General features: G+C 37.6%; 1 protein-coding gene across 5 annotated transcripts in view; it reads right to left on the bottom strand.

Moving 5' to 3' along the window:
- The window catches only part of LOC128862571 (pneumococcal serine-rich repeat protein-like), a 160,382-nt gene that overhangs the window by 20,317 nt on the left and 113,394 nt on the right, over positions 1-26,671 (bottom strand). For all 5 annotated transcript variants that reach the window (XM_054101281.1, XM_054101279.1, XM_054101280.1 and 2 more), the window contains one exon: positions 902-1,470. In XM_054101281.1, coding sequence (XP_053957256.1) covers positions 902-1,470 — 569 coding nt within the window. The remainder of the gene's footprint in view (positions 1-901; positions 1,471-26,671) is intronic.

Here is a 26,671-nt window from a genome sequence, read left to right as displayed (position 1 = left end):
TTTGCTCACTGTTGGCCAAAATCAAGTAAATCAAAACAATGGCAAAACTACATAAATTGAATTTCGAACTGCTCTCACATCCACCGCTTTCGCCAGATTTGGCTCCCAGTGACTACTGGCTGTTCGCAGACTTAAAAATTTTGCACGTCGGTAAGAAAGTTCGCTCGAATGAAGAGGTTGCTGGCTGAAACTGGTGCCCATTTTGAGGCATGGGAAGATAAATCTTTCTACAAAAGTGAATAAAGCTGATTTTGAGCAAAACAAAAACGTGTTTTCTTTGTTACGCCTGGGAATTTTGTGTTGGTGAGAGGCGTATTTTGCATAAAAAATATGAAATCTGAAATAATCTAAATTTTTACATGTTTTATTTTAAACCGACATCTAGACGCGTTTTTTGAAAGACCCTTTAATTGTTTCATATTGTAATTGGGAAAAGTGGCTGTATGCAATTTTTTTATATTGAATTAAACCAAAACTTAAAAAAAACCGAAAACAAATTTTACAACATTTTCAAAATGTATTATTTAAATTTTTTTCTAATTAATAATTTTTTTACTATTAATAACATATTTATAATTATTCTCGTTATGGGTAATTTTTAGTTTTATGATAGCTTGACTTGTTTTTTTTCTACTTTCTAACTTCATATCCATAACTGTCGCTTTCTATTCTTATTAGTTCAAGACCTCTTTTAAAATTGTAGGGCCTCGAAATAGCCTTTAAAGCTATGCTCTAATGCACTTTTTCCTTAGAATCCGAAACTGTTAGGAACGATGTCGGAAAAAATCTTGCCATACAATTCGATCCGCCCTGATGTACACATACATACACAAATGTACGTATGAGTATGTGTTCACTAAATAAAAACATGTAAATGTATTTTTAGCGTAATTTTACTTACCTCTTCGTGGTGAAGTTTGTTCCTCACGATTGAACGTCGTTGCAGTTGACGCCGACGACTCTGCTGTCGCTGCTTCTTCGCTTTTGGTCTTCTCCTGCAACTGCTGGAACATATTAGCACGAGCGCGTACGCTATTTTTACGGGCCAGCCCAGTACCGCCAACACCAACACCTACCTCACTCTTGTCGTTAAGCGTGCTGGCGGCGGCGGCGGCGGCATTCTCCTCAATGCCAGACATTTCGAAGATACGCTCACTATCGCTACCCACCCAATGGGTCAATTGCTCGCTGCCGCTATTGTTGTACCTGTCACTTAACGAATTGAGACGACCAATTACGGCGCGTAGAGGTGGCGAGCCAACGGAAGAAGTTCCCGCCGCGTCAAAATGATTCTGACCGTGCAACGATTGTGTTGAACAGCGTGTAAGCGTGTAGCTGCTGCCCAGCGATGCGTTGGAGGCGGCGTTCGAATGCGCAAATGCGGTGTAATTGAGGCCCGCGTCTAGCGATTTGGTCGGCTTAAAAGCAGATGTGACGGAGATGTCGAGCGGTGATGCGGTGGCTTTAAAGCTGCGGGATTGAGGAAGTATAAATTTCACGTAAGTTTTGTTTTTTGTCTGTTCAATTTCTGTTTAGAGAAGTTTTTTTTTGGTAAGTTAAGATTTTGGTGCACTAAGAGTTTGATTGGGTGGGTTTAATGCGATATTTACAAAGAAAATAAAACATAGAAATGAATTTTCGGCTCAAAATATGCTGCACATCGATCGATTCGATATATGCGGCTCTATGGTAAATATAATAATTGGCAAATATTTAACACTTGATTTTTATTTCTTTTATTAATTACTATTGAACACACAACAACAATTTTATTGGCAATAGACAAAAATGAAAAACACAATACACAAAAAAAAAAAACAAAAAAAAGACTGTAGCAAATAAATTTAATTTGCTTTATCTGTTTAGATTACTGTGGCTCAATAAATAATTTTTCACACTCCAATAGCTTATGGCAGATATTCAACTATTGACAAATGCATTAACTAACACTTATGACGGACGATAAGTTGCTGAGAAAAAAATTCAATTTGTTTTAAATTAGCAGCACTTCCAATTTATTCTGCGCGCTTGGTCGTTGGTCAAGCAAAACCAGCAGCTGGTCGAGAAACTTTGCACTGTTGGAATTTAACGTAATTAACGTTGCACCACCGCGATTAGATAGATGTGTATGGGCACTTGTATTGAATCAATCAGTTTGTTATTGTACTTTGCTTGAGCCAATTGAAATTTTTCACACTTTCAACGTTTTTGTTCAGGCGTCGTTTACATTTTGCAATGGACAACGCTTCGGATTGAATGCACACACATACATATATGCACGGCATACATATAAACACTTGTGGAACGTGCCAAAAATAAAACAAAAACAAAAAAAGACAAAAAAGAATTGGCGAAATATTAAAAAAGCGGAAAATAAAGTAAATCAAGCTAACCAAAAAGTGTACACCCAATTAGAGGTTTGAAAAAGATACTTTTTTGGAGGTGGGCAAATGTCAAAGAATGACGTATTCTAGTGAAAGGCTGTGGTGCTCAAATTTTTTTTGATAAATATGAGCGTTTCAAGTGAAATTAAACAAAAGAGTTTCGTCAATAATTTGTGTTATTCTCTTACGACACAAATTCAGCTAATTTTTCCAACAGCTTTGCTTTTCGAACTATTGTAGTAAAACCGTTACTAGCGGCAGTCAATTTGACAGGTGACAGCTGATATTTGGTTTACCAGGTTGTTCGATAAGTTTTGCGGTTCGATAAGAGAGTGTGTGACTATTAGCCAAATTTTTTTTTTGTTATGTTGGGACACTCTTCAATCCGTCAAATCATTCTTTGATTACAAGCCATTTAGTACCGACGTTTCAAGTATTTTTTGTAATGAAAAAAAAAAATGAAGCGATAAAATTTTTATTTTTGGAAGGTTTAAAAGCAACGGAAATTTATGAATGAGTGTTGAAAGTGTATAAGGACTTTTCGCCATCAATTACTGCAGTAGAAAGATGGGTTGCTGAATTTGAACGTGGTCGTACAAACCGTGAAGACGATGCACGTCAAGGACCGCCAAACAACACCAACAGCAACCACACTAGAAATTGTAAAAAAAACAATGCAGGAAATCGTATTGAAAAAACCTCAACTGACTGAAAGAGATTTAGTAGTAGCCATAGGCATCTCATTGGGCAGCATAACATGAGCAATATTTTGACAGAAGTATTGGCTTTCAAAAAGTTGTGCGCTCAATGGGTGCCGCATTCGCCAACAATGGAACAAAAACACATTCGAATGCGACTCAGCACCGACTCAGCAACATTTAGAGCGTTTTCGAAAGGTTGAAGTGGATTTTGTGCGTTGATTCATAACTATGGATGAGATTTGGGTCTGTCACCATGATCCTAAATCAAAACAGGAGGATAAAGAGTGGTCTGAACCTGGCTCTTCGGCTCCGGAACGAGTTCGTGCCCAGAAATCGGCTAAGAAGGTGTTTTCAAGAGTTTTTTTTTGGGATGCGAAAGGAATTTTGTTTGTGGATCAGAAGCAAACTGGTAAAACAATAAATTCTGAACATTATTGTAACCTTCTAGACCAAATGAAGGAAAAAGTTCGTGAAATTAGAACCAGTTTCAAAAGAAAAAATTATTTTTCATTAGGACAATGCAACGAGTCATAAGGGCATTTTGACAATGGCTAAAGTCCATGTAAAGTACAGTTCGAATTGTTGCACCATCCACCGTATTCACCAAATTGGGCCCCTAACAACAGCCATCTGTTTACACACCTAAAAAATTCACGCGTGGAAAGCGTTTTTCATCAAATGATGAGGTCATAACAGCTGTGGAAGCCTATTTTGCAGCCCTTCAAGATTCTCACTTCAGGGATTGAATTCATACATGGGAATCCCTTTGGAACAAGTGTATAGATGCTCAGGAAGACTATACAGAATAATAAAGATTCAGAATAATAAACGATTGTGCTTTTCTTATCGCATCGCAATACTTATTGAACAACCTAGTATCCTACAGATAAGCTTTTGTGACTATTTTCAATATTCAAATAACGAAAAAAGTCGCTCGGCGTTGAGATATTTTGGTCAAATGAAGAGGTCATCGATGTAACTGGCACATATTTTAGAGCTTTGTGGAATCATATCATTTGGAGGATATCAAAACCTTGAAGAACCCTTGGCTACAATATAACGCGTTAAAAAAGAGCCTATGCTGAACAGCAAAATAGTTTTTGGCTGCATCGAATATCATTTATTTCAAGTTTCAGTGTCTTTTTGATCTACCCTACTTTCGGGGATCAAGGCACTGGCCTCACCGTATATTAACTCAAGATGTGTTGAAGAATGCAGGAGGCCGCTCTCGCTTATCCAACAACACAACAGCACACTCTGTTGGGTCCCCTGCCACTCTGGGATGGAGGAAAGTGAAAGAGCGGATGAGTCTGCAAGGAAAGGCTCTGAGCTTGACCTTCAGCGAGTGGTAGAAGACATGAGCATTCCTCTAAATAAACTTAACTCTGCGATTGACTTGAGCGTAATGACGGAAACTAATAGAAGGTGGGATCTGACTGCTATCTGCAAAGCGCTCTGGCCAAAACTGCATCTTAAAAGGACAAAATATCTGGTGGGATTCAACAAATCAACGGACCACTCTACTATTGGCACCCTAGCCAGTAGAGTGGGTGTACATACCTCACAATGACTTCGGCAGGAGTTGAGGAGATGAAGAAGAAATTGAGTCGGTCTTTGAATGGCCTGCACTTTAAGGAAGCCGTGCCAAATATCTTGGCGATTATTTCTTTGAAGACTTAACTCTTTCGTGTTATCATCTGGCCGTAGCCGAATGGGTTGGTGCGGGACTACCATTCGAAAATGTGTAGGTTCGAAACTCTGTGCGCGGGTTCAGGCAAATGAAAAAGTTATTTCTAATAGCGGTCGCCCCTGGACAGGCAATGGAGGAAGCCCCAAGTGTATTTCTGCCATGAAAAAGCTCCTCATAAAAAAGCATTTGCCATTCCGAATCGGCTTAAAATTGTAGGTCCCTCCGTTTGTGCAACAACATCAAAACGCACACCACAAATAGGAGGAGGAGCTCGGCCAAATACCTAACAGAAGTGTACGCGCCAATTATTTTTTTAATTTTTTTATCAACTGCATTACAAAGATAAGTTTCCTCGTTTGGAAAATTTGGAAGACTGAAGTGAAACTCCACTTAATATTATATTTAACTATAATAGTTTTAAGGCTGGTACCGCAGCTGTTCTTTATTTCCACAGGCTTAATTAATTTTACTTCACTTTACTTTAGTTAAACTTCACTACAAACTTCGAATTTTAATTTACTTCGAATAAAAAATAAATCAAATGAAAAATGGAAAAATTAAAAAAAGGCAAAATAAATATAAAAAATAAATATAAAAAATTAGAAAAATTAAAAAAAATAGTGAAATGTGAAAAATGGAGAATTAAATAGAGAAATACCATAATAAAAATTAAAAAAGAAAAACAAACACAAATACAATAAAAAATTAGACAATCGTTCCACTAATTGGCATAAATGAAAAAAAAAATAAACAAAAATAAAATAAAAAATAGAAAATACAATAATAAAAAAATACAATAAAATGAAAAATAAATAAATAAGAAAAGTTGGAAAAAAAATAAAAAATTAAAGCAAGGAAAAATAAATATAAAAAATTAAAATAAAAAAGGAGGAAAAAATAAAAAATTAAATGTATGGTAAATAAAATATAATAAAATGAAAAACAAATAAATAAGAAAATTTAGAAAAATTAAGTAAAATAAATAAAATGAAAAAATTAAAAATTAATATAAAAAGTAAGACTAAAAAAACGAGAAAACTAAAAAATTAATGAAACGTAAAAAATGAAAAGAAATGGATAAAATAATAAAAAAATATATACATAAATATTATATAATAAAATGAAAAAAAAATAAATAAATAAGAAAAGTTCGAAAAAATAAAAAAAATAAAAAATTAAAAAAAGGAAAAATAATTATAAAAATTAAAATAATGAAAAAAATATATATAAATATTATATAATAAAATGCATAATAAATAAATAAGAAAAGGTCGAAAAAATAAATAAAATAAAAAAATTTTAAATCAACATAAAAAATAAAAATAAAAAAGGGCAAAAACTAAAAAATTAATGAAACATAAAAAATTAAAAAAATGGAGATATAAATATAAAAAAAATAGAAGAAAGAAAAACAAATAAAAATAAAAAATATGACAACCGTTCCACTAATGGGAGTAAATGAAAAAAAGTTTAATGAAAGAATGAAAAAAATATAAAGTTTATATAATAAAATGAAAAATAAATAAGAGAAGGTCGAAAAAAAAATTAAATAATAAAAATGAAAAAATTTGAAATAAAGAAAAGAAAATAAATATAAAAAAATAAAAATAAAAATACAAAAAGGACGAAAAAATAAAAAATGAAAAAATTTGGAAAAAGGAAAAAAATGTGAAAAATAAAGAATTAAATTAAATTAATTAAAAAAAAAAAAATAAGGAATTAAATTTAAAAAATAAACAATTAAATTAAAAAAAAACAAGACAACTGTTCCACTAATGGGCGTAAATAAAATAAAAAATTTATTTTCAATAAAAACAAAATAAAAAATTAAAAACAAACAAAATATAATAAAATGAACAATAAATAAAAAAGAAAAGTCGGAATAAATAAATAAAATTAAAAACTTTTAAATTAAAAAAGGAAAAATAGATATAACAAAAAATAAAAAAGGCAGGAAAAAATAAAAAATAATGAAATGTAAAAATAATAAATGAAAAACAAATAAAAATAAAAAAATAAGACAAGCGTTCCACTAATTCCACTCAAAACCGAAAATCATTAAACATTTTTTTTTATTTTGCTTTTCTGTTGAAATTGTTAATTACTTCGTTTTAAAATGAGGCAAAGTAGTACATACACACACAGACTATTATTTTTCTTCATTAATTATATTCATATGATCCACTAAATGACTTTTTTCGAAAAATCTTAAGCAATTTTTTACAAGCTGCTGTATTATTTTAAAACGGCACACATTCAATATCGTTGAATTCATAGAAAAATTCATCATTTAATTTTGTGCTACATATTTAATTATATATTTTAATTTTCTCATACGCTCCACTCGACCAAATTTTTTCAAAACGCTAACTTAACCGACATGCGTCTACTCGCGACTAACGCCAGCGAACTACCATATTTCAATGCGCTTAACACTCTTGGCCGAATTTACTGGACTTTAGTTGCGACAGCTGTGCGTCTAGCGAACAACAATTTCCGTATACCGGCTACATACACACGAACATAAGCCATCAACATGGCCTGGCCACAGATAAACACACACTTTGCCATGAAGACGAGCGATAAGAAACTTTCAACACTTTTGGCCTTATCACAAATCAACACTGATTGCATAATTTTTTTTTTTTTTGTATTTCCAATTCAATATTATAAGATAATTAAAGCTTTTTGCGTTTTACCAAAGACGATCGCGTTTAATCCAAACACGCGTTTCTTGCGATCAAATATCGTTAAGAGAGTCGATGGTGTAGTGGAAGAAATCAACCGACGGTCAGTAATGCGATGGCGCTCCGCGTATGTGAAAAATTGAACTGAATACAAAACAAAATTATAATACTATTGTCCACAAGTGCGCGCGGGTATTAATACAAAGTGACTTTTTATTTAGCGTAAAAAGCCAAACAAGATCGCATGAGCAGCCAAACGTTTTTCTTCTATTCAAAAACTCACACATTGAAAGCGACGAGAGAGTAGAGAAAAGAAGTAGAGGCGGTGATGAACGGCCGATGGACGCGCAAAAACAGAAACGAAAATGTATATTATTTTGTGTGAAAAAAAGCTTTGCTTTTCTTTAAATATTTTCCATACTAAGTGTAAGTATGCACAGTGAGTGCCACTAAGAATCGGGCAACTGCTTTTGGTTTTTTGAAATGTTTACAAATTTTACTTTTTGGTTAATTTATTGTGAAAATAAAGTTATTAATCTAACAAAAGTAGGTTATATCATTGCTTTAGACTGTAAAAAAGCTTACGAATAAGCGAAGCAAATTTCAATAACATTAACAACAACAAAAATGTAGTAATTTTAATGTCCGAAAAATTAAAAAAATGATTACAAAACTTACGAATAAGCGAAAAATGTTCATTACAATTCAAAAATGTATTAAATTTAAATTTAATTTAAACACCTATTTCTTGTAATGTTTTCAAAGTTTATTTTTGTTTGTTAAAGTATTAAAAAGTATGAAATATTTTCATTGAAATGAAAAAAAATTTAATAATTGTAAAGTTCAATTTAATTTAATTAAAGTATGAAAAATGTTCATTAAAATGAAAAAAAAAATTAATAATTGTAATTTTAAATTTAATTTTATTTTATTAAATTAAAGTTTGAAAAATTTTCATCAAAATGAAAAAAAATTTAATAATTTTAAATTTAAATTTAATTAAATTAAGGCATGGAAATTAAATTATTTTCCATTAAAACGGTGAAAAAAAATTATTTTCAATTTAAGTTAAATTTAATTTAGTTAATTTTATTAATATAATTTTATTTGGTTTAGTTAAATTTTATTTAGTTTAATTTAATTTTATTTAGTTTAATTTAATTTTATTTAGTTTAATTTAATTTTATTTAGTTTAATTTTAGTTTAATTTAATTTTATTTAAATTTATTTTTGTTTGTTGAAGTATTAAAAAGTATGAAAAAAAATTAATAACTTGAAATTTAAATTTAATATAATTTAATTTAAAGTAAATTAAAATTTAACGTAATTTAATTTAAAGTAGATTAAAATCTAAAATTTTTTACTTTTTTTCATTTTAATGAACATTTTTCATCCTTTTTTAATATTTACTTTAACAAACATCCCAAATTTTGCTAACATTACAAAAATTGGTGTTCCATTTTCAGTGATACTCACTGTGAATACCCACACTTTCACACTTTTGCTAATACTTCGGAAATAGAAATTTTCTTCTGCAATTTTATTGCCTTTCGGAGTGCTCTTTCGGACCATATTCTCACTTTTGGCTATTTGTTTTTGTTGTTGTTTAGATGCGTTTCTCAAAAATAGTCAAAATACTTCTTTGATTTGTACTGCACAAATGCACAAATGTATTTTTAGCTGTGCAACGCAGAACCGTTCATATTTGAAAAAATTACACAGTGCAACAAAATGAAAACAAAAAAATTGTTTTGCCAGGTGTTTCATAGTATTTTTTGTGATAGGTTAGAGAAAATAAGAAGACTTTTATTTTATCAAATATTTGTATAAATTTTTTAAATATTGGGAGGTTGAATTAGTTTTAAAGGTTTTTTTCGAAGATTTGGGGCTTTATTGTGAAAAAACGGTACAAAATATTTTATTCGAAGTATTGGCCATCGCTAGCTACAACTTTCGCCCATCTTTCGGGCAATTTCCGGATGCCGTTTCTCCAAAATTCTGGCCGCTGCTTGGCTATCCATGACTCAACCCATATTTTGGTAGCCTCGTACGAGGAGAACCGCTGGTCCGCCAAATCGAGACTCATATGCCGGAACAAATGATAGTCGGAGGGAGCTATGTCTGGACTATACGGCGGGTGGGGTAACACTTCCCAGCCAAGCGTTCCAAGGTATTTTTTGACAGGTTGAGCAACATGCGGCCGAGCGTTGTCATGTTGCAAAATAACCTTGTCGTGCCTTTTTACCGTTTCCGGCCGTTTTTCTTTCAATGCCCGGCTTAAACGCATCAATTGCAGTCGGTAACGATCCCCCGTGATTGTTTCGCCCGGTTGGAGCAGCTCAAAATATACGACGCCGACCTGATCCCACCAAATGCAGAGCATGATTTTCTTGCCGTGAATATTCTGCTTGGCCGTCGACGTTGATGCGTGGCCGGGCAAACCCCATGATTTTTTGCGTTTTGGGTTATCGTAGTGGATCCATTTTTCGTCGCCAGTCACCACCCGATGCAAAAAACCCTTCCGATTTTGTCGCTCGATCAGCAATTCGCACGTAAAAAGTCGCCGTTCGACGTCGCGCAGCTTCAACTCGTACGGGACCCAATGTCCTTGCTTTTGGATCATTCCCATCGCTTTTAGACGCTTGCAAACTGTTGATTTATCAACGCCCAATGATTCAGCAAGCTCTTCTTGGGTTTGGCACAAGTCCTCGTTTACCAATTCCCCCAATTCCGCGTCCTCGAACTTTTTGGGCTGGCCAAGACGCTCCTTGTCTTCGGTGTGAAAATCACCACTTTTGAATCGTCGAAACCAGTACTCACATGTTGAAATCGACGGAGTATGGTCTGGGTAGGCCTCCTGCAGCAATTCACGGGCTTGGGCTGTATTTTTTTTCAAATTGAAGCAGAAAAGCAAAGCTTCCCGCAAATTGCGTTTCGACGGCACGAAAGTTGACATACTCGGAGCACGAAAACACTGCGTTGTTTATACTTCAGCGAAATGACAGATACTGATAAACAAAGCCTAGGGATGAGGCTTTGTCATGAATATATATTCAGTATTGCCAACGCGATAAAGTGATAAATAGCGCCATCTGTGTGTCACCTTTAAAACTAATTCAACCTCCCAATATTTAAAATAATTTCGGATAATTTGAGATATGTTTTTTTCCATAAAATCTCAGAATTTCATATAAAACTCAACTGGGAGCTCTAAAATTTCACTATTTTTAAAATACTTTAAAATACAAAAATAATTTAAAATATATGTATTAAAATAAAAATTAAAAACAATACAAAAAACACTGCAACAAATATTTGTTAAAATGCCAGTCCTCTTATTCTCCATAACCAATCAGAAAAATACTATGGAATCCCAAGCATCAAAAATTTATTTCATTTTGTTTCATTGTGTTTTCAATGCACAAAATGAGAGTATAAAATGTTTGGCACAAAAACCAAAATTTGTTTTATAAATAAGTTTAGCTGCTGGATAATATGCGAGTGTGTGCGTGAGATGAGAATCAGAAGGAAATCGTGTGGGCTTTTTTAAGTTCATTTGGTCTCAGAAATTCATTTTTTTCCTTCTTGTCAAGTAACCATACAAAGAAAGATATATAGTAAATATACAATATATAAGCAACAATTTTTTCAATTCTTCATGAATTATAGACCACCAAATACTACTTTAGTAAATTTTAGAAAAAAGGGGTTTCAATAGGGGCACAAGAATTTTGTGCTTGAAATGAGAGGCAAAATAATTGAGTTATCGGGCTTAAATATATTCCAGATTCCTAGCCGACGGCCCTGGCAGCCAGTGCTTTAGATTTAAGTACAGCAATTACTTATAATTCTTGCTCTTTATCTAAATAAATAAATAAATAAAAATATTCTAGATTTACTAGAGTTGGTACACAATTCAAATTTACATATGTAGCGAATTTTCCACCACTCTTCTTCAACGGGCGGAACGTTAGTAAGTTCCAGTTCGACATTGTTCCAGTGGTCCTCTGACATAGAAAACTTGTTACTATAAACCAATGATCGCAATCCCACTTAACAATGGCGCTAAATCGCAAAATCGCGGTGGCCATTCTATGGTTTAAATTCTGGAAATTACGCAATTACCGAACTGTCCATTCAATAGAGCAGCCATTTAATCAACTCATCAGTCATTTAATCATTCAATTCTGCACAAAAATAGTCTTTAAACCAGGTATGGTAGCCAACTCCATTCACTCTAACATGCCGATGAAATTATACGGTCCAATCATACGTACCGTCGCAGTATCTTTTAGTGGGTGCAGTGTAGTCCCTTGAAAAACATGTGTTTCATGATTTGCCAATGTCAACTAACGCATATTTTGCTTATTGACTAAGCAAGCCATTAAGGCAAAAGTGCGCTTCAAGGCTGTCGATGAATTTTCCATGGAATTCAGCATTTTTTTTGTTTATTTGTTTTTTTTTTTTAATGGCAGAAAATTTTTGTGTGTCTCGAGCATTTTAATGTAATATTAACAGATGTGCAATTTGCTTTTTTATTTAAAACTTTTTTTTTTCAAATAATATTCACCACAAAGTCACAAACAGTTTAAAACACTTTGGCTTTACTAGCCCCAGCAAAATTTATGGCGCTTAGTGTTTACAAATCATTTTTGACATGCGGCTGTCTCTTTGTCATTTTTTGAAGACCTTCCCATCATACGAAAATATTTTGCAAATTAGTACAAAAATAATTTTTTGCGGAGCGCTCTTAATATCGAGTGATATGGGAGTCCTCAAGGAAGGAAGCGTTTAGGGATCACGTTGTGCCTCCTCTTAGTTATCGTGTTGTTTTTACCCCGCTTTGCGTTCGCTTATTAATTATAAATAAATAAAATAATATCAAGACACTCCGTCTTCGTGATCTTTGGTTGATTTAAGGCGTACTTTTTAAAAAATCATAGGTGAATAGAGTAGTCATAGTGGGTTGTCTGAGTGAGTCCAGAAGGCTCCTATTTCTTAAATATTATATTACGAGAACCCTTTTCTCCAGCGGATATGCGCTTTTGTGACCGTGTCCGGTGCCACCCTAGGAAGGTCAGCACATCGCATAGGGAGATGTATTTCTGCACTTTGCAGACTACGCTGGTTGATTGGGATCTAAGAAAGGGTTGTCGCTCGACACGTTAGAGAGAACACTTAGCAGGCCGTCGTCTTATTATTAAAGTCGCTTTCAAATTGCTTCACAGCATCTCGCCTGCCATTGAGCAACACGCGGTCATAAACAGCGCTTTTTGTTTCGAATCGTCACGTGAGATGTGAGAAGGTAACAAATAAGGTAACTGAAGTATTCTGTCAGCACTTTACTTTAGTTGAAACTATCCAATATCGTCGAAAGGTTTCCCTTGCACCAATTGCACCACAGCTCTCTGAAAAGCAATCATAGAGTTGCAAAACATCGGATTACCCTAAAGTGCTATTTCAACACAATTAAACGTTTCAAACACCATGGTTTTTTTAATGCTTTGCAATATCTTGAGTAGGTTAGGTAAGCCAGCTTGCTTGTCTAAGACAAGACACTTGGCGGCCCTAAGGCAAACTGTGACACTTGCACTTGATTTACAGGTACATCCCCTTTTAAGTATAAAAATCCCCCTTTTTTTAGTATAACCCAGATTGAATTGTCAGAACAGGATCCCAGGAAAAGTGCAGCTGACATCAATCGAAAATTTTTTGTTCACTTGGAAAAGCCAGTAACGAAAAGAACAGTTGCGTCTCGATTGGCAGAAGAAGCCATTGGTAATAACAACAGGACGACAACGCCGAATTTTGTTTGCTCTAGAGCAGATATCGTGGGCTCAAAATCAATGGCGTCATCTTTTATTCAGCGATGAAACGAAAATACATAGAGTTGGTCCAAATGGTAGGAAGTACGTCCTAAATAAAAAATGTTCAACTACTTTTTTGCAATTGTTTCTACATGAAGTCGTTCGTGTAAGTAATGACGATCCTTTTGAATCCAAAATTATTAAAATCGGTTCATTTTTGACTAAGTTATGGGCATTTAAAAACAAAATTTTCTTATATTATTAATTAAAAAAAATCGAGTTTGAGCCGAAAAACAAAATTGCCGATAACTCTTGAAAAACAAATTTTTCGGGCGAACAAAAAAATACGTGTCTCATTATTTTGACCAGAGAGCAACATATTTCAGTTACATCGAAATCGAAGAACATGACACGAATAGCCCGGTTGAATTAAATGGAAAGCATCACGGGTGATTTGGAAATTTCAACAAGGCAATGATCCGAAGCACACTTGTCGTATGGCAAAAAAGTTTTTCGAAGATTATTTGATCACTGTTCTGGGTTGGGCATCCTCAAATGTCGACTTCAATTGCTCACTTATCATTTAGTACACAGAACTTTACAAATTGGATCAGTTATTTGAAAAGCCCAAGGCAGCATGGGAATCCAATACTGTTGAACGTTTTAGAGATTTAAAAATATAAATGCAAAGGCGCTGTGCAGCAACAATCAAGCAAGAAGGTTTTTCAACAAAATATTAGGTTATACTTTTCCCTTTCGCCTACAATTTTTTATGACTTGACTATTATTTTGCTTTGGTATTAAGGCCCTCGGCTCATTTGAAGTGGTGTTCATACTGAACAAGAGTGAGTGAGTCACCGAATCCGTGTCGCTAGCGATATAAGGTAGTAGCCCGGTGTGACGGGTTCAAAAAATCGAATTTTTTTTTTACATTTTTCGGAAGAAAAACATCTTAAAAATATATTATTATATATAAATATTATAGCTAAAATAGAGAGCGCGCCGTAGTGTGTATGAAAGCGTGTGACACGCCAGCAGCAGCTGTTGTCGAAACTTTAGACGCGTTTTTCTCAAAACCATGTTTTCGAAATTTCGGGGAATCACTGACTCAAAACTATTCAACCGATTTGGCTAAAAATTTAACCCTTTATTCTAGACACACATATCTAGATCCCGGACCTTTAAAACACTTAATTTTTTAATAATAAACTATTTCATTTAAACAATTTATGAAGGAAAAAAAAAATTAGATTTTGAGAACTTTTTTCGCAAGTCCGCCATTTTGTTTTTGTTTTTTTATTTTTATGTATATTTTAGGTTCGGGACCTAAAATAAAGTCTACAGAATAATAATCTCTTTGAATTTTTGTTTCACATGACTTTGGAAGGCTATGTGTTTCCCCGAACCAACTCATCTGTTTTTTAAGGACTCCACCTTGACGTTAAAAATTTTAAACAAATTAATATAAAATTAACTTAAAAATTTTTTTTTTATATACTTCAAAACACAAAAAAAAAATATAAAAACTGTAAAACGATCGCATTTTATTTTATTTATTTAAAAAAGATTCATGAAAAAGCCTTGAAAAAACGTCGAAATTGCGGTCGTTACACCGGACTGCTACCATAACTGTTTTTGGAAGACCATGTTTTGAAGGCTGACAACTTTTTGAACGGACCTCGTATGGCTAAAAAAAATTTTTTATTTTTTTTACAATAGATCAGAAAATAAAATACTGAAAATAAAAATAAAAAATCGCTTTTCGTTACCGTTTTACACGCTTTAAAAAAACACCCAAAAATACTATTTCAAACGAGGCCTTAACTTTTTTACATGAAGTAAAAAATTTTTTTTCTTAGACTAAATAAATAAAACTTAATACGTAGAACATTTAAGTAATTTTATTGAAAAAGGCCTCCTGGGTATGATTCTTAAGTATTTTCTAACGGCCGTATATAATTTGAAAGTAGTAACTGAACAGAAATGAGCGCCAGTTCTCTTTTATGCTGCGTAAAAAATCCATAGCGCCATCATTGACAGTCAATTTATAACAGGTGGCGCTAAAGTAATCCTCCTATTAGAAAATGCTATAAATTTTGCGATTGGCCCCTAATGTCAGTTCTGTTTTGACATTTGTGTAGTAAACACATGCGAAATACACGTTAATAAACAATGTTACGCTACACTGCTCCAGAACGCGGAATATTGCTGACTATTTATTTGACCAATAATCGGTCGGTGACTTTGGCACAACGTGAATTTCGTCGCAGATTTCCTCGCCGTCCAACGCCTACTGGTGAAACACTGCGACGTTTAGCCGCTCGCCTCGAAGAGACTGGCACAACACGAGATGCTGCCAGGCGTGGCAGACCCCGGAGTAGCCGTTCTGCAGAGAATATTGCTGCTGTAGCCGAGGATGTCATGGAAGCGCCGTCGACATCGACCAGACGACGTGCCACGCAAATGGGTATCAGTCGACGGTCTTTACAGCGAATTTTGGTACAAGATTTGAAGATGTTTCCGTACAAAGTCCAGACGGTGCATCTGCTGTTAGCTGCTGACCGCCAATCGCGTCTAATATACGCTCAAGCCATCCTTAATCACCACCAAGAGGAAGATGATTTTTCATCAAAAATAATCATGAGTGATGAGGCCCATTTCCATTTTAGCGGGTACGTAAATAAGCAAAATTTACGCTTCTGGGGCACTGAAAATCCGCGTGTAACCCACGAAGAGGATGGTTCCATGTGTAGAAGTCCACGCAAGTGGGGAAAGTTACTGATCGCCATTCACTTGGGAGTGGCCAGGACGATTCTTCTACATATGGTTCAAGCAGCTCACAACGGCCGGGATTAGCCCACGTATCCTCTGGGTAGCTCCCGAACACCCGTTCGGGAGTGAGCTAACGTGAGAAGGCGAAGCATTCCAGGATAGCTGGTTGTGCGCTGGGTTTGGGACCCGCCACTTAAAAATCCCCCCCAATGAAAAGAATTACAAAGCCTCGGATGAGAACTGCCTTTACTGATGACGACCCCTGCAAACGAAATAAGGAATATGATTTGAGGGCATGCACCTGGAATGTCCGGTCCCTTAATGGGGAAGGTGCCTCTGCCCGGCTGGTTGATGTCCTCGTGAGAGTAAAGGCTGACATCACTGCCATCCAAGAGATGCGATGGACGGGGCAAGGTAAGAAAACCATAGGACCTTGCGACGTCTACTACAGCTGCCATGTAAAGGAGCGCAAATTCGGTGTCGGATTTGTTGTGGGAGAGAGACTTCGTCGCCAAGTACTGTCGTTCACTCCGGTGGACGAGCGTCTCGCAATAATCCGCATCAAAGCCCGTTTTTTTAACATATCGCTAATTTGCGCCCACGCCCCGACGGAAGAGAAGGACGATGCGACCAAAGATTCCTTCTATGAGCGCTTGGAACGTTCCTATGAGCGCTGCCCCTGCCACGACATAAAAATCGTGCTTGGCGACTTCAACGCCAGGGTGGGCAAGGAGGGAATTTTTGGTCCCACAGTCGGAAAATTCAGCCTGCACAACGAAACATCCGGTAACGGACATAGGCTGATCGACTTCGCCGGGGCCCGAAACATGGTAGTCTGCAGCACCAGATTCCAGCATAAAAAGATACACCAAGCTACCTGGCTGTCTCCTGATCGAAAAACGCGAAACCAGATCGATCATGTTGTGATAGATGGAAGACACGCTTCTAGTGTATTAGATGTACGTACGATCCGAGGGCCCAACATCGACTCGGATCATTACCTTGTTGCAGCCAAGCTGCGCACCCGCCTCTGTGCAGCAAAAAACGTACATCTACCTACGCAAAGAATGTTCGACATCGAAAAGCTGCAATCACAACAGACAGCCAGAAGATTCGCCACTCGACTCTCACTCCTGCTCTCGGAGAGCACTGCCCAACAAACCTGCATGCGCGAGCAATGGAGCAACATTTCTCGTTCACTACGTACCGCCGCCGAAGAAGAAATCGGATTCCGGCGAGCCCGAAAAAACAATTGGTACGACGAGGAATGTCATGCTGCCGCAGAAAGAAAGGATGCCGCCTATAGAGCCACGCTGCGATCGGGCGCAACGCGAGCCATGTGGGATCGCTACAGAGAGCTGAAAAAGGAAGAGAGACGTATTATCCGACAGAAGAAACGAGAGGCCGAAATACGTGAGTGCGAGGAGCTTGAGATGCTGGCCAACAGGAACAACGCCCGAAAATTTTACCAGAAAGTTCGGCGGCTTACAGAAGGTTTCAAGACCGGGGCGTTTTCCTGTAAGAACAAAGACGGCGATCTGGTGACTGACGTACAGAGCAATCTTAAATTATGGAGGGAACACTTCTCGAACCTGTTAAACGGTGACAGCTGCGCATGTCATAGAGAATGTGAAGATCCCGATACCCCAATCGTTGACGACGGAATTGTCGTTCCGTTACCCGACCATGACGAGGTGAGAATAGCAATATCACGGCTAAAAAACAACAAAGCCGCGGGCGCCGACGGACTGCCGGCTGAGCTATTCAAACATGGCGGCGAGGAGCTGGTAAGGTGCATGCATCAGCTCCTATGCAAAATATGGTCGGATGAAAGCATGCCTGCCGATTGGAATTTAAGTGTGCTCTGCCCAATCCATAAGAAGGGCGATCCTGCAATTTGTGCCAATTACCGCGGGATTAGTCTTCTAAATATCGCCTATAAGGTTCTAGCGAGCGTATTGTGTGAAAGGCTGAAGCCCACCGTCAACCAACTGATTGGACCTTATCAGTGTGGCTTCAGACCTGGAAAGTCCACCATTGACCAAATATTCTCAATACGCCAAATCTTGGAAAAGACCCATGAAAGGAGAATCGACACACACCATCTTTTCGTCGACTTCAAAGCTGCATTCGACAGTACGGAAAGGAGTTACTTGTATGCCGCGATGTCTGAATTTGGTATCCCCGCAAAACTAATACGGCTATGTAAGATGACGTTGCTCAACACCAGCAGCGCCGTCAGAATTGGGAAGGACCTCTCCGAGCCGTTTGATACCAAACGAGGTTTCAGACAGGGTGACTCGCTGTCGTGTGACTTCTTTAACCTGATGTTGGAGAGCATCGTACGAGCCGCAGAACTTAATCGCTCAGGCACAATTTTTTATAAGAGCGTACAATTGCTGGCGTATGCCGATGATATTGACATCATCGGCCTTAACAACCGCGCTGTTAGTTCTGCCTTCTCCAAACTGGATAAAGAGGCAAAGCGAATGGGTTTGGTGGTGAACGAGGACAAAACGAAGTACCTCCTGTCTTCAAACAAACAGTCGGCGCACTCGCGTATCGGCACCCACGTCACTGTTGACAGTTATAATTTTGAGGTTGTAAAAGACTTCGTGTATTTAGGAACCAGCATTAACACCGATAACAATGTCAGCCTTGAAATCCAACGTAGAATCTCTCTTGCCAACAAGTGCTACTTTGGACTAAGTAGGCAACTGAGCAGTAAAGTCCTCTCTCGACGAACAAAACTAACACTCTACAAGACTCTCATCATGCCCGTCCTAACGTATGGCGCAGAAGCTTGGACGATGACAACATCCGATGAAGCGACGCTTGGAGTGTTCGAGAGAAAGATTCTGCGTAAGATTTTTGGACCTTTGCACGTTGGCAATGGCGAATATCGTAGACGATGGAACGATGAGCTGTATGAGCTTTACGACGACATAGACATAGCGCAGCGAATAAAGATCCAGCGGCTTCGTTGGCTGGGTCATGTCGTCCGAATGGATACAAACGCTCCGGCTTTGAAAGTATTCGATGCGGTACCAGCTGGTGGTAGCAGAGGAAGAGGAAGGCCTCCTCTGCGTTGGAAAGATCAGGTGGAGAAGGACTTGGCTTCACTTGGTGTGTCCAATTGGCGCCGGTTAGCACGAGAGAGAAACGACTGGCGCGCTTTGTTAATCTCGGCCAAAATCGCGTAAGCGGTTATCGCGCCAATTAAGAAGAAGAAGAACCCACGAAGAGCCATTACACCCGCTCAAAGTCACTGTATGGTGCGCTGTTTTCGCTGGAGGAGCCATCGGACCTTTTTTCTTCGAAGACGTCGCGGGCCAAACGGTTACTGTGAATGGTGAGCGCTACAGAGCAATGATCAAAGAGTTCTTTTTGCCGCAACTTGATGAATTGGCATTCGAAAACATGTGATTCCAACAGGACGGTGCAACGGCACACACTGCACGTGCCACAACCGATATGCTGAAGGATGCATTTTCCGGGCGCCTAATCTCCCGATTTGGCGATTTGCACTGGCCAGCAAGATCGCCTGATTTGACCGCTCCAGACTTCTTTTTGTGGGGCTTTTTGAAGTCGCGGGTTTATGTCAACAAGTCTCAGACTCTTGCAGCTCTAAAGACAATATCCGTCAAGAATGTGAGGACCTACCGCCGGAAGTTTTGGCCAAAGTGATGGAAAATGCCATAACAAGGGCTCAAATGGCAATCAACTGTGGCGGCAGCCATTTACATGACATCATATTCTCGACTTGATGTAAAAAAAATTAAAAGACCAAATAAAAATAATCCACAAGAAGAATCAAAGCTTTTCATTTTTTTTTTAATTACAGCCAAAAAACATCGCAAGGTTACTTTTGCGCCACCTTGTAGAATAAAATGGGTCTTTACTTTTACTTAGCGAGCAATGGTAAGCAAGTTGCGAACTTTAAGCGAGCATTTAACATAATTTTTGTTTTTTTAGAATATCACTTTCTGCCAGCAAATATGCGATATATTTATAAGTTCAAAGATCAGTTTTTCATTTCAATATTTTGCTTTTCAAAATTACCGTTTTAGTAGATTCGCTGAATGCATTTTCCCGTGAAAGTCCATAGCACTTTTATCCGCTTTATTGAAACCGAAATTATTTTAATCACAAATTAATTTTTTTGGAAAAACAGAATAACGAAGAATAACACTTAGATTTTTTCCTGTACTCGTGGTATGCTTGGTTCCACAAACAACAACCACCCTCAGGCGAAACCGAATTGTGACTAAAGGAAAACAACCATCAACATGATAAAACCCATAAATTGTCAACAAAATAAAAGCGTTAACATTAATGACACTTTTTGTTGTTTTTGTGTTTTTTGTACAACACATCATTTTAACTCGGTTTTGCTCTGGTTGTTTTTCTGCTATGAATGTGTTACATGTCTTTTTTGTTGTTGTTGTTGGTGCAGTAGTGGCTTTTACACTTTTTTTCTGCAATTAACAGCAAAATGACAGTAAAAGACAACGGCTCTTCGCTGACTTGGGGTGGCGCAACAGTGCCTGCAGTCAAGAGTGCGGCGCGCCAGAGTGGCCGGCTCTAGCGGTTTCGGCTACGGCTTCAGCAGAACGAAAGCGATGCGAGGGCATTGATAAACCCATCTCCCATCTCCCATCTCTATGTAGCCATGCATTCAACGCCTCGCTCTCTCGCACGTTAATTAGCCATTGTAAAAAGTTATGAGCTCGTACAAAAGAAAAAAAAGAGATATAACAGCAACAAAAATGAGATAAAGTTAAAAATTTAAATTGTAAAAAAGTGATTGCGCAGGTGAATTGGGTGAATGGACGGACAATGGACAACGGACGACGGACGGTCCACTGTTCTTTATCAAATTGTTGATGTTGGCGCGCATTGCGTTGAATTGTTTGGTCACGGTGTTGAATGAATGGTGATGGTGCGTCGATGGCTAGAATTTGTGCGGTTTGGCATGGAAATTTTCATAATGAAATTTAATAATTTTGTCATTTTGATTTCAATAAATATATATACATACATATTATTATATATAGGTATGTACATATAAAGGGTGGTTAAATTTCAAGGGCCGATGTTGAATGTGAACCACACCTAAACGTCAACGACACCGTTGGCCTTCTTTCTTTGGGGTTATTTGAAAGAAAAGGTGTACGCCGATAAGCCAGCAACAATGCAAGAGCTAAAGGATAAGATAATTCGGCACATTAACGGCATAGAACCTCAACTATGCCTCAGCGACATCGAAAGTTTGGACCATCGGATGGAGGTGTGCCGCGGCGGCCATTTGGCCGATATTTTGTTCCATGCGTAATTGAGCAATACCAATATTATCATAATAAAGAGAAGTGACAATGATTTTCAAAAAAATTTTTATTTTATTCAAAATCAACACCGGCCCTTGAAACTTAACCACCCTTTATATATGCACCTATATATGTGGCTATGAAGCTGGAAATGTCAATGAGCTGGTTGGTAATAAGCAACTTTCAGCATTAATGTCGTTACAAGTAAACAACAATAAAAACAGCAAATGGAGAACTCAAAATATAGGCGAAAAGTGCTGCAAGAAGTAAAAAACGCTGACAACAAACAAAAGTTTAATTGTAACGAAGTGCGAGTTTCGCGATTTTTTTCTACAACCATGCATACGTACCTACAGTAAAGGGCACAAGTCTATACACAACAATTGGCAGTATGATACTAAATATAATGATACTATAAAAGAAGGAGGAGTAGAGATACAATTTCATTAGCGCTAAACTTAATGTACGTGCACATAAACTAGTACACGAATTCTGCAGTAGCTGAGTGCACTTGTGCGGAGATTATCGGCTATTTTTGTGCGATAATATAATAAAAAATAATAATAATAGATAAGCTGAAGTCGAATTAACAGAAATGAAAAAAAGTCTCTTATGAGTAAGGCATTCGATAATATTAACATAAGGGGTTAAGGGGTAGTGAGCATTTTCAAAAAATGGGATTTTATTTTGCATTTTCTTTAAATATAAAATCTTAAAAATATTGCATGAAAATTAGAAATGAATCCGACAAATGCTTTTCGAGTTATTCGACAATTAGCAAAGGACACTCGGACGCTTCGGGGTATTCGAGAGCAAGTAACAAAACCTTAAATGCATTTTTCCCAAAACTATGTTTTATGAGCTGGTGATCACTGTAACGTAAAAACCGCTTGGTAGAATTCACCAAAATTTATACTGCTTTTGAAAAACATACAAAATTTCGATTTTTTTAAACAATTAATTGTCGGAAAAACTGAAAAATATTTCCTGAGGCCGCCATATTGTTAATTTTGATAAAAAAAGGTTCGATCCGGCACAAGATTATCTATTAAAAAAACTAATTTCTCTTGTCCGATTGATTCTAGATGAATCTCCAAGGACTTGTGATGATCACCGCAAGGGACTTCTAGAGAAACGGGTTCCACACAAACAACGATAACTTTTACGATTATACATTTTTTTTTGTTGAAATTGTGTTAAAATCAAATCGAAACTTGATGTATTAATGCTATGTTTTTTTTTTTGTAAAACAAAGCAATTGACTGAGGAAAAAAATTATTGAAAATCAACATTCTTTCGGGCCTCTGACTACCCATAACCTCATAACCAAGAAGGTCCACATGTGCAGCTTTATCTCCACTTCTTTGGTTATGTGCGATTGGCAAAATCTTAATAAAACTTAATAGAGGTGAGGTAAAAGCGGTGGCGTACGCTGATGATGTGTTGCTAATGCCGCCAGGACTGCGTCATAATACGTTCAGTGGGATCACCAAAGGGCGTTAGGTGAGCTTAACTCTTGGGCCACAGGCTGTGGTCTAAGTTTAAACGCACGTAAAACAGAACTTATGAGTTTTACCACCAGATACAAGGTACCAATTTTTACCCTACCAAATATCAATGGGAGTTTGTTCTCACTTTCACCCAGTGCAAAGTACTTAGAGATAATTCTCGACTCCAAACTTAGCTGGAAATTAAACGTCAAAGAACGGATAAGGAAAGCAGAAATTGCTTTATATGCCTGTAAACATATGCATCGAAGAAGATGGGGACTTCAACCTAAGCATACATTATGATTGTATAAGGCGGTTATATGACCAATCTTATCGTATGGTTCGGTAGTCTGGTGGAAAGCTGTAGGGAGAGATTACAATACCAAATTACTTGGCAGAATACAAAGATCAGCTTGTGCAATAACGGTCATGTTCTAGGGAGGGCTAACTGACACACGTTATTCCGCTAGATCTACATGTCAAGAAGTGGGAGGAAAAAAACATATTCTGTTACTGCGACAAACTCAGTATACCTCGGAGAGGACTGCTTATATCATCCCAACGGTAAAATTCAATAGAAACTTTGCCACTCTCTCTCTCTACATTTCAGGAGGAATGGAGTAAGGAATTCTCAATAAAAAAATTCAACAGCTTCAACACCACAATCCATTTTACCGTCATCTGTATAGCCTGTACAGATGGCGCTAAAATGGATTGTGGTATTGAAGCTGTTATCTATTCTCAAAGACTTAGAATTGAAAAATCTGTGCGTCTTCCCAATACTTGCAGCGTCTTGCAGGCGGAAGTACTGGCAATAGGGGAAGCTTGTAGGTTACTAATCGTAGTTGTCTCTTTTAAGTGCAATATCGCCATTCTTTCGGATAGCCAATCTGCAATCCAGGCACTGGATTCGGCTACAACAACCGCCAAACTCGTGGAACAAAGTAAGAATAGCCTTACAACCTTGAGTGAAAACTATAAATTTACCTTAATCTGGGCCCCGGGACATCGAAACATTGAACAGCAATCGAAAAAGCGGACGAACTGGCAAGACGGGGGATCTGCCATGGATAGCATTCTTGCAGAATTGGTATTCACACCACTGGGTGCAATCAAGAATGCAATTCCCGCAAAAATAACTCCGAATCGCACATCGTAGATGGAGAGACCAGCCGACGTGCACAGTTAGGAGAAAGTAATGGCCCACCTACAACCACAAACAAACATCGATATGGAAAAACATGAAACGACGGGCAGTCTTAGCTGGCTTTTGGTCTATTGGGGAACAAGCAGCCAAAATGGGCATCCCTCACAACACACTCTGTCATAGTTGTAAACAAGCAGAGAAAAAGGAAGCGATGTCAATGCCCTACATTATGGAGGGAGAGAATGTTAATCCTGGGCACACCCCGGCTCGAGAGTCTCGAACAACTGTCTGGCCTAGAGGTCAACAACCTAAAACGATTCATAAACTGCACAGACGGCCGCACAAACTGGATATAGTCAGACAGTAATTAACCGTTAAATAAACTAGCAGAACATAGAAAATGAAAGATAGTATTTTCTTTCGTTCATTCAGGTTTTTTACCTACACAGAAAGAGCTGGAAAGTTTTATATTCCGTAGGTAGAACATCATAGTTCCCAGTAGAACGGCAATGAGGAGTCTTTCAGTAAAAGGTATGGGCATTATTAACATACTGGGGTTCGCTTCCCTTGCTTTCTTATTGCCTACTTCACATTCATACAAAAAAGGTCCGGTTTACCTGCAAACTAATGATATGACCGCCTTGTGTGAAAAAGCGATCTTAGTATCCATAAATTGGGTTTTGACAATTGTATCGCCCCACAGGTACTGGAACCAATTTAGGGGTTTGTACTAAGCGGTGTCATCTCTTGAGAGCTTTATCGCTAATTTTACGGTGCGAATTCAATTCAGTCCCATTCCTAAATTGAGGTTTGGTTTCAATTAACTTGGCAGACAAACATTTGCAACTGCTTACGAGCTGAGAAACTGACCATAAACGGGCGCTCTGTAATTTCAAAATCCTTACGGAGATATGACGCGTGAGTTCCAATTATTTTGCACAAATCGTTCTTCATTTGCCGTTCTGCTGTTTTCAGTGATTTTCTTCAATGTTTTTTTTTTTTTTTTTTCTTCTTGCTCTGTGTTTCGTCTTTTTTTGCTGCTGCTAATTTGACACAGAAGCATGACACAGAGGCATAGTTTGGATGAAAGTACGAAGAGCAACAGTCAAATGTGCGCCAAGTTACAGGCCAGCGAGAAGGGAAATTGCGGTGGACAGTGTGTGGTAATTAGGCAGACCAGACAGACAGTCAACTAGTCAGTGAGTTATGCAATTAGGTAACAAATAAGCTGCTTACCAGCAGTCACAGTAGTGATGGTAATAATAAATGCGAGTAGAAATAATTTTAAATAAATACATTCACCTTTTCATACAAACGTACATACTAAGAGTGTATTTGTAGGGGGATATAAGTTCGAATTCGCTTTGGTTGAGCGGGTGAAATGGTGCTTTTGGAAAACGGGGGAATGAAAGCATGAAAAGAGGGCAATGCATATAAATACATACAGCCATGTGCACATAAATAGCACACTTGGTCTGTGTATACACAAAGTTCATTTATTACTTAAAATATATACTTGTAAGTATTCCAGCAAAAAAAGATACACCAAGCTACGTGGCTATCTCCGGGTCGAAAAGCGCGAAACCAGGTCGATCACAATGTGATAGATGGAAGGCACGCTTCTAGTGCTTTAAATGTACGTACGATACGGGGCCCAACATCGACTCGAATCATTACCTCGTTGCAGCCAAACTCCGCACACGCCTCTGTGCAGCAAAAAACGTGCATCTATCTGCGCAAAGAATGTTCGACATCGAAAAGCTGCAACCACAACAGAGAGACAGCGAGAAAATTCGCCACTCGATTCTCACTTCTGCTCTCAGAGAGTATTGCCCAATAATCCGGCATGAATGAGCAACGAAGCAACATTTCTCGTTCTCTATGTTACGCCGCCGAAAAAGAAATCGGATTCCAGCGAGCCCGAAAAAACAGTAGGTACAACGAGAATTGTCATGCTGCCACAGAAAGAAAAGATGCTGCCTATAGAGCTACGCTGCGATTGGGCGCAACGCGAGCAATGTGGGATCGCTATCGGGAGGTAAAAAAGGAAGAGAGACGTATTATCCGAAAGAAAAAACGAGAGGCCGAAATGCGTGAGCCAATAGGTATAACGTCCGAAAATTCTACCAGAAAGTTCGGCGGCTTACAGAAGGTTTTAAGACCGGGGCGCTTTCCTGTTAGAACAAAGACGGCGATCTGGTGACTGACATCCAGAGCATTCTTAAGTTATGGAGTGAACACTTCTCGAATCTGTTAAATCGTGATAGCTGCGCATGTCACAGAGAATGTGAAGATCCCGATGCCCCAATTTTTGACGACAGGTGTGGCGTTCCCCTACCCGACCATGACGAGATGAGAATAGCGATAACGCGGCTAAAGAACAAAGCCGCGCGAGCCGACGGACTGCCGGCTGACCTATTCAAGTATGGCGGTGAGGAGCTGGTAAGGTGCATGCATCAGCTTCTATGCAAAATATGGCCGGACGAAATCATGCCTGCCATTAAAGGAGAATCGACACACACCATCTTTTCGTCGACTTCAAAGCTGCATTCGACAGTACGAAAAGGAGTTATCTGTATGCCGCGATGTCTGAATTCGGTATCCCCGCAAAAGTAATACGGCTATGCAAGATGACGCCGCTCAATACCAGCAACACCGCAGAATTG

Source organism: Anastrepha ludens, chromosome 4 (genome assembly GCF_028408465.1).
Source record: "Anastrepha ludens isolate Willacy chromosome 4, idAnaLude1.1, whole genome shotgun sequence".
Lineage (NCBI taxonomy): Eukaryota > Metazoa > Arthropoda > Insecta > Diptera > Tephritidae > Anastrepha > Anastrepha ludens.
Note: the sequence above shows the minus strand (reverse complement) of the source record. Positions and strands in the feature narration are given on the sequence as shown.